The sequence below is a fragment of the Sceloporus undulatus genome, chromosome 2, assembly GCF_019175285.1.
Source record: "Sceloporus undulatus isolate JIND9_A2432 ecotype Alabama chromosome 2, SceUnd_v1.1, whole genome shotgun sequence".
Lineage (NCBI taxonomy): Eukaryota > Metazoa > Chordata > Lepidosauria > Squamata > Phrynosomatidae > Sceloporus > Sceloporus undulatus.
The window spans coordinates 312,192,640-312,200,858 of record NC_056523.1 but is presented as its reverse complement, the minus strand read 5'-3'; the positions used below and the strand labels follow the sequence as shown (position 1 = coordinate 312,200,858).

Genomic DNA, 8,219 nt, shown 5'->3' with positions numbered 1-8,219 from the left:
GTGTGCCTTCAGGTCATTTACGGCAAACCTATCACAGGGTTTTCTTGGCCATGTTTCTTCAGAGGAGAGTGTGTGGGTTTGCCATTGCCTTCCCTTGAGGCTGAGAGAGTGTGACTTGCCCAAGGTCACCCAGTGGGTTCCCATGGCTGAGCCAGGACTGGAACTCTGCTCTTCCAGGAGTCCTAGCAAAGCCAAAGTGGGGAGGGAAAGGGAAAAGGGAAAGGGAAAAGAAAAGGCCTAGTTGTCAGCCTGGTCCAGATCTTCTCCTCCTCCTCTTGACTGAGGCAACTTGTCCCCACTTGCCCAGGCGAGGTGGCCTCTGATTGGCTGCCTGGCCCAAGGAGGGGGCAGGGATTCCACGGTGACGTCACTGGGAAACCCCCCGGCCGGTGCTGCTCTTGGCGCGCCAGAGCAGAGAAAGAGGCTGTCATTGCGCGGGAGGCAGCCAGAGCGAGAGAACCCCAGGATTCGCACTCGCCGCCTGGAAGCCGGGTCGAGAGCGGCTCAGCCCTCGCCTCCTAGAAATGATGCCGGGCAAAACCATGCGGAAAGCCGCCCCGACCAACCCAGCAGCCCCACTCCCTTCCTCGGAGGCAGGTAAGGAGGGCTTTCCACCTTTCCCAATCCAGGTTTGGGCTCTGGGACCGGGTTCGAATCCTGACTTGGCCATGAAAACCCACTGGGGAGGACCTTGGGCAAGTCATACTCTCTCAGCCTCAGGGGATGGCCAAACAAACGCACCCCTATGGCCAAGAAAACGTGGCAGGTTGGCCATACGCAACCTGAAGGCACACAACAACAACAACACAACCCCTATGCTGGGGTTTTCTTGACAGAATTGTGTCATTTCATATTGTTTTTAGCTGACGTTTTAATCGTTTTCACTTTGTAATTTTATATTGTTTTTACCTGACCTTGTTTTATTTTAATTGTTTTAATTTTGTGATTTTATATTGTTCTTCCTGATGTTTTAATTGTTTAATTTTAATTGTTTCAATTGTTTTAATTTTGTAATTTCATATTTTTTTAGCTAATGTTTTAATGGTTTTGTTTTAATTGTTTTAATTTTGTAATTTTATAGTTTTTAGCTGACCTTCTTTTATTCTAATTGTTTTAATTTTGTAATTTTATATTGTTTTTAGCTGACGTTTTAATGCTTTTGTTTTAATTGTTTTAATTTTGTAATTTCTTATCGTTTTAGCTGACATTTTAATGGTTTTATTTTAATTAATTTTGTAATTTCATATTGTCTTTAACTGATCATTTTAATTGTTTTGTTTTGTTTTAATTAGTAGTTTTATATTGTTTTTAACTGATCGTTTTAATGGTTTTGTTTTCATTGTTTTAATTTTGTAATTTTATGTTTTAGCTGATCGTTTTAGCTGTTTTAAGGCAGCATGTTTTCAGAATTGTTGTTGTGCCCCCTTTGGGGAGAAAGGCATGATAGAAATTAATTAATTATAAATAAATAAATATTAAAAGCTTTGTTCAGAGGGGTCTGTTTACAGCCATCCTCTGAGGCCGAGAGAGTGTGACTTGCCCAAGGTCACACAGTGGGTTTCCAGGGCTGAGCCTTGAGGGCGAGCCATATCCAAACTGGTCCTGAAAAGTTAGACCCATGACCTCCCTAACAGACTCTATCCATCTATGTGTGGCCTTCCTCTCTTTCTATTACCTTCTCCTTTTCCTAGCATTATTGCCGTCTTTTCCAATGATTCATGCCTTCTCACGATGTGGCCAAAGTATAACAGTCACAATGGAGTCATCTTGGCTTCCAGGCAGCATTCAGGCTTGATCTGTTGAAGGACCCATCTGTTAGTCTTTTTGGCCACCCAGCATCACATCAAAGGAGTATTTTGCCTTCCTGTGGGCTTTTCCCCCTCCGCTCCAACTTTGCTGCATGTCTTTGTCCCCGGAGCTTGCCCTGTTATACAAAGACAGAGGTCTCTGGCATTTTGTTGTTGTTGTTGTTGTGGTGGTGGTGGTGGTGTGGTTTGAGTATTGGACTAGGACTCCAGGAGACCAGGGTTTGAGCCCCCAGTCTGTCATAGAAACCTACTGAGTGACTTTGGACAAGTCATACTCTCTAAGAGGAAAGCCAAGAAAACCCCACAATAGGGCCACCATAAGTCAGAAATGACACAAAGTCACACAACATCAGTATAATTCTAATCATCTTAATCGGATCTGTCTCTTTCTCCCACTTCCATCCCCTCCATCCTTCCTCTCTCCATAATATCCCCCCCCCTTTGCTTTCCTTTGCATATTCTCCAAACTGTGGCCAGAACACTGTAGATAGCAACTCGGCCAAGTTTGTGACCCTCTTGTTGATCTTCAGGACCTGCCAGATGATGATCAGACTTTCTATTGTATTTTGTTGTTATTGTGTACCTTTGTTTCCAACTTATAGTGACCCTAAAGCAGTGGTTCTCAGCCTTTGGCCCTCCAGATGTTTAGGACTTCAGTTCCCTTAATTCCAGACTATAGGCCAAGTTGGCTGAGGCTTCTGGAATCTGAAGTCCCAAACAAATGGTTGAGAACCACTGCCCTAAGGCAAACCTATCACAGAGTTTTCTTAGCAAGATTTATTCAGAGGGGGTTTGCCATTGCCTTCCTCTTGAGGCAGAGAGAGTGTGACTCACCCAAGGTCACCCAGTGGGTTTGCATGGTTGAACTGGGATTTGAACCCTGGTCTCCAGAGTCCTAGATCAACACCCAAACCACTACTTTTCGCTGGCTACACTCCTTGTATTGGCAGAACACTAAGCCCAAGAATTAGGGGGCAGTGATCTGTTGGATTTACTTCTTGATTTGCTGGATTCTCTATTTGTCTTTGCAACCAGCAGTTGCCTTGTTTGAAAACTCCTGGAGGGGTGGGTCAGGGGAATTTCCTTAAGTCTACCTGATCCGCGGCTTTGTCATTCACATTAATGTCAATAGAAATTAGTGAAAAACTTGCAAACTTTGGGAAAGGGACTTTTTGTTGTTGTTGGTACAACAGCTTCTAGAATCCCCCAGCTTCTTAAGTGGCTGTAGGACTGCAGGAGTTGCCTTCCCAAAAAGTTACTACGGGTTGAGTCTCCCTTATCTGGAAATCCCCAAATCCAAAATATTCCAAAACCCAGACTTTTTTGCATGGGTGGCTGAGACAGTGACCCCTTTGCTTTCGGGTGGGTTTTTGGTGTACACAAACATTGTTTTATGCACAAAGTTATTAAAAATATTGTATGACAGAACCTTATGTATATAAGGTTTACAAGACACATAGGTTACACACTGTAAACCACTTAGGGAGTGCTGGTTCACTGATAAGGGGTACCGAAATATACTTGCAAATTCAGAAGCTCATCTCACCAGAAACATCACTTATGTGTAGAAACATAGGATACTAAGCAAGGCTGAAGTCAGACCATTTATCAGTCTAGTCCAGGATTATCTGCTGTATGTAGAAGCAATTCTCCAGCATCTAGGTGAAGCTGGCTTTCTTTTCCCCCCAGCCTATTACCAGTTATCCCATCTCTTTAACTGGGAATTTTGAGAAATGAACATGGGTCCTTTTACATGAGAAACAGGGACTGTGTCACTGAGACGCTGTCCCTTGCATAAGCATTCCTCATGTGTTGAGCTTGAAATACGGCTTATATTGTTGAGTGTTATCATCCGCTCAACATGTTGGATGGTGATGAAGCTGGGGAGTGGGGGGTAAGAGTACTACTAACTGCCTACCTCCAGCTCCTATTTTGACATGTTATTTAAAAGGAGGAAAAAAACAAATTCTATGCCAAAATGAGGGAAATGGGTGGGCTGTCAGCCTTTGGCATTCTGTGCCTAAACTTATTCTGTAGGTACTGCAAAATGCACCCGGGAAAATTTTTGCTTATGTTATTCAAGTGTTGTCACTTTAAGCAGTATATGCAGCATGGCCTAGTGGTTTGAGCAGTGTACTATGACTCTGAGGACCAGGGTTTGATTCCTCACTCAGACATGAAACCTTCTGGGTGATCTTAGACACTCTCTCAGCCTCAGGGCAAGGCAAAGGCAAACCTTCTTTGAAGAAATCTTGCCATGAAAACCCCATGATATGTTTGACATAAATTGGAAATGACTTGAAGGCACACAACAACAGATGGACAGGGGACTTTTTACATTATCCTCCCAGAATCTCTTCACTAGTAGAACTTAAGAGGATTCTGAGAGCTATAGTCCAAAACTAATTTTTCCAAGCCCTGTTGTTGTTTTTTAAGCCACTCTGCATTTTTTGCTTAAGCAGACTTTTCCTTTGACTTTGAGACTGAGATACAGGATCTCTGCCCTACCAAAACCAAAATATCTTTATTCATTTTTTAGGCAGGCCTTTGGCTCTTGATGGAGAAAGACCTTTTAATGGGCTGTGCTGAGTGTTTACTGTGTTCTGCATGTGTTTTAAACTGTTTTAATGTTGTGTTTAATTGTATATTTTGTATAATAATGGGCAGAATTCATGATCACAGTAACAAATGCATAACATAGAATTGTGCACCCATTACTCATTCCTATTCACAATCCCTACTTATTCAATGGTGTAGGAAATAAAGAGGGATTGTAAAAGTCCCCCAAACCTGACTTACCGGTTAGCAGCCACTGTGAGTGGCAGGGATCTGTTCTCCTGTCACTCAGGATGCAGTAGACCGATGCTTCCATCCAGCTCCTGCCGGCAATCTCTGGTGAAAGGAAGAATTACGACAGAGATCCTGCTTGTGACTGTTGCACTGGAGTTTGCTTACAGGAGTGGGGTGGAATTGCCTGTGTGTTGCATCCCAATTGACAAGAGAACAGACCCACATCACTTGTATTGGCTGATGCCTTGTAAGTTAGAATTGGGGGCAGTCAGGTCAGGAAACGCTACTTAGGCGGGTTATAAACTGCCGCTTTGTGGCGGTCTGCCGCCGCCGCTGTTTGCTCCGTGAGGGAGTCGCTGCAGCCAAACCGCACAGCTCCCTTACGGAGCAAAAAAGAAGCTCCAAAATGGAGCTTCTTTCTGCGGCGCAGCTATGACGCCGCGAGGCGCCGCTGCCGCACTCGCAACATCATAGGTGCCGCGACACCTCTGGACGCTATGCGTCCAAGACGTAAACATGGCGGCGGCTGTCTGGAACGGCTGTCGCCAAAAAATACGTAGTGACTATGTATTAGGGTTAGGGGGGTGCGGAAGCACCGCACCTTCCTAACCCTAATACGTAGTGACTACGTATTTTTTGGCGGCCCGTAACCAGCCCTAGTTAAATATAAATAGTTAGTTAATTAAGTAGCTGGTCTAAAATCATGGCCAATGTATTGCCTGTTTGTTGTTATGTGCCTTCAAGTAGTTTCCGACTTAGGACATCCCTAAGGGAACATTATCACTGGGTTTTCTTGGCAAGATTTGTCCAGAAGGGGTATGCCTTTGCCTTGCCCAGATCTGCCTGGGTTTGCATGGATTTCTGTGGCTGAGCAGGGATTTGAACCCTTGTCTCCCAGAGTCCTAGTCTAATATTTCAACCACTTCACCATGCTGGCTCTATTTTAGCTGTATTTTGTTTTTAATTTTAAGGAGCCTTGGGTTTCATGCTGGAAGAAAAAAGTGGAATATAAATTAAATAAATCAGTGGAATAGATAAAATAGAATTACATAGCTGTAGCCATTGGTATAGTTGACTAATTGTATGCTTACATTTTGTTTTTTACAGAATCTGAGGCAGTGGCAGAATGCGCATTGCAACTGTGCAAGATCGGAGACAAATGGAACCTCCGGCAGAGGATCCTTAACCTAATTTCAAAGCTCTTTTGTCCTGGAACATGAAAGTGAACAAAAGGAAATGAAAATGAGCAAGGAGAAAAAAGAAAAAGGATCCTTGGGAAGATCTGATTTTTTTTACATATTCCATGAGATGTTAAGAGGTGGAATGTTTCTGGGCATTTCTGCTGCCTATTTCCTGTTGCCAAGGAAGGCTCCTGTAATATGATTTCTTCAGATAACATTTCAGAAAGTTTGCTAGTGAATGGAGAGAACTGGAATTTACTGTTTACCAACGGCGTTGAACTGTGAAGGGCACTGGAAAAAGAAGGAATCTGGGAGTGGCGATCTCATCCAGAGTTCAATGTTCTCATTGCCGAAGTTTTGGAATCCACACAACTCAGCTGCTGTGCCATGTTGAAACTTTATGGAATTTTGTGCATTGCGAAGAGCAAAAAAACTTTTGTAACCTGGATTATCATACTGAGTGCAGATCAGTTCCTCAGCTCTTCCTAATACTTAGAATTTGGAATCCCTGGAACAAGGAATGTTTTGTTTATCTATTGTTTTACTGAATGAATGTATGTTGCTACACATTAATAGGTTACTTTCCAAAGCATTAAACTGAAATGCTCTTAAGTGGCAGGGCTGACGCTACTCTAGCTGTAGTGCTATTGTGCCAATATATGCCCTGTGGGTAGGAAGTTACATGGATTTTTATTGGAATTGTAATGGTTTATTCTTTGGTGTTTAACCACCACTAAATATTCCAGATGAATGTTCAAAGCATGCAAGAAGGTCTGCATAGGTAAAAGCTTCCTTAGCATTACAAAATGAGTTGTTCATTATTGATATCAGATAGAATATGATTTTCTCCGTCATGTATATCACAGATAGCAGGTTTCCTAACAGTGTTACAAGTACTTGAGTGGGATACGTTTTAGAAAGAAGGGAACAAATTAAAACTTACAGCTCCCTGTAGGGAAAAAAAATACACTTTTTTAACACTAGAAAAACAGCTGCATTGTTACAAATATATCAGCAAGATGAAATGTTACTGGCGATTTATAAAAAAAGAGGGGAGGTTAAAATGGAGAACTTTGTTCTGATGTAGAGAAGAGTGCAGGATCAGATGCAAGACAGGGGTAGCTGGTGGGCTCCATGTCAGTTGGGCAGTGCATTTGCTCTGGACTTCAGTCCAAACTTTAAAATAACTATCCAGGGTGTTGAACCCTACCTCCAGAATGAACTCATCACTTGGTATAGTTTCTTTATAATGCTGAGGCTGAAGCTTGGTGTAGATTCACCACACTCTTGGCATATGAGCCACTAGCCATCACTTGGGTCTCCTTTTGCACCCAGTTTTTCCATTCCAGCAAAAAAACTTGTCTACTCTGGCTATGGAGGAAGTTGCAAAAAAAGGATCAGCTGCCAGCACTGAAATGCACTCAAATTTTCTTATGTTTCGGCACACCACAGAGCTATATTATTCAGAACAAATGGCCCAATTGAGGTTTCTGAGTGGATATTAAATAAATATCAATATTTATTCTATACCGGTCTTAACTGTATTTTATGTCAAATTAATGAAAGGTACATTAGCCTTAAATGAAGTCAACCGAAAGATGCATTTGGACTGGCTGAGGAACAGCAATTTCTTCTGTCAACCAAAATGCAAAGGTTCTTCAGTAATAATTTAAGAGGTTCATTGCAGAGGTTCCCAAAATTTGGTCCTCCAGGTATTTTGGACTTCAACTCCCAGAAGCCCCAACAAGCTTGGCTAACAGTTAGGAATTCTGAGAGCGGGAGCACAAAACATCTGGAGTACCATAGTTTGGGATTCACTGGGTTATTACATCAATGCAACTGTATTTTGAAGCTAGGGAAATTTTAAAGCCAGGCTTTGATTTCCTCCCCTTTCAGCCTTTCACAGAAATCTAAATAACCAAAATTGTTGAAGTCACCAAGAAGTTGGCCCTTGTGTTTCCTACATCATTTTGGTTAACTAAACTACCATTTCAAAGTACTTTGATTTGCCGACAGTGTTTTTATTCGACTACACATTACCAAATTCTGGTCAACCTGTTCAAACAGATACCTGCGGAATTGTAAAGTGTCATTTGAAGTGAGTGGTGTCCAGTTTATTTATATTTCTTGTTTGTTTGTGGTGACTTTTTTTCACTGTAGAATGTGTGGATGATGGCGTGGTGCACAGCATATTGTTTTGCCAAATTTATGTCTTTATGACAGGAAGACTGTTTACAGCAGACGCTAGTTCAGTTCAGTATTTAAGGGGTGTATGAAGGCTCCAGTTCATGTGCATGATTCTTTCAAACAGATTTCCTTTGTTGCTTTTTACAAGGGTCTCCATGTATTTAGCTTTTGTCTTACAAATGTTGTTGTCTATTGTTTTGTTTTTGTAGTGCCACCTCATTGAATTAATAAAGTTCATGTGTTTACAAAAAAA

At 42.2% G+C, this 8,219-nt stretch overlaps 1 protein-coding gene across 1 annotated transcript; it reads left to right on the top strand.

Annotated features, from left to right (window-relative positions):
• Positions 1–424: 424 nt before the first annotated feature.
• On the top strand, positions 425–8,219 carry PMAIP1 (phorbol-12-myristate-13-acetate-induced protein 1). The gene is made up of 2 exons (XM_042453927.1): positions 425–597; positions 5,706–8,219. Exons 1-2 carry the CDS (start codon positions 525–527, stop codon positions 5,816–5,818), a joined length of 186 nt encoding a protein of 61 aa, XP_042309861.1. The 5' UTR covers positions 425–524; the 3' UTR covers positions 5,819–8,219.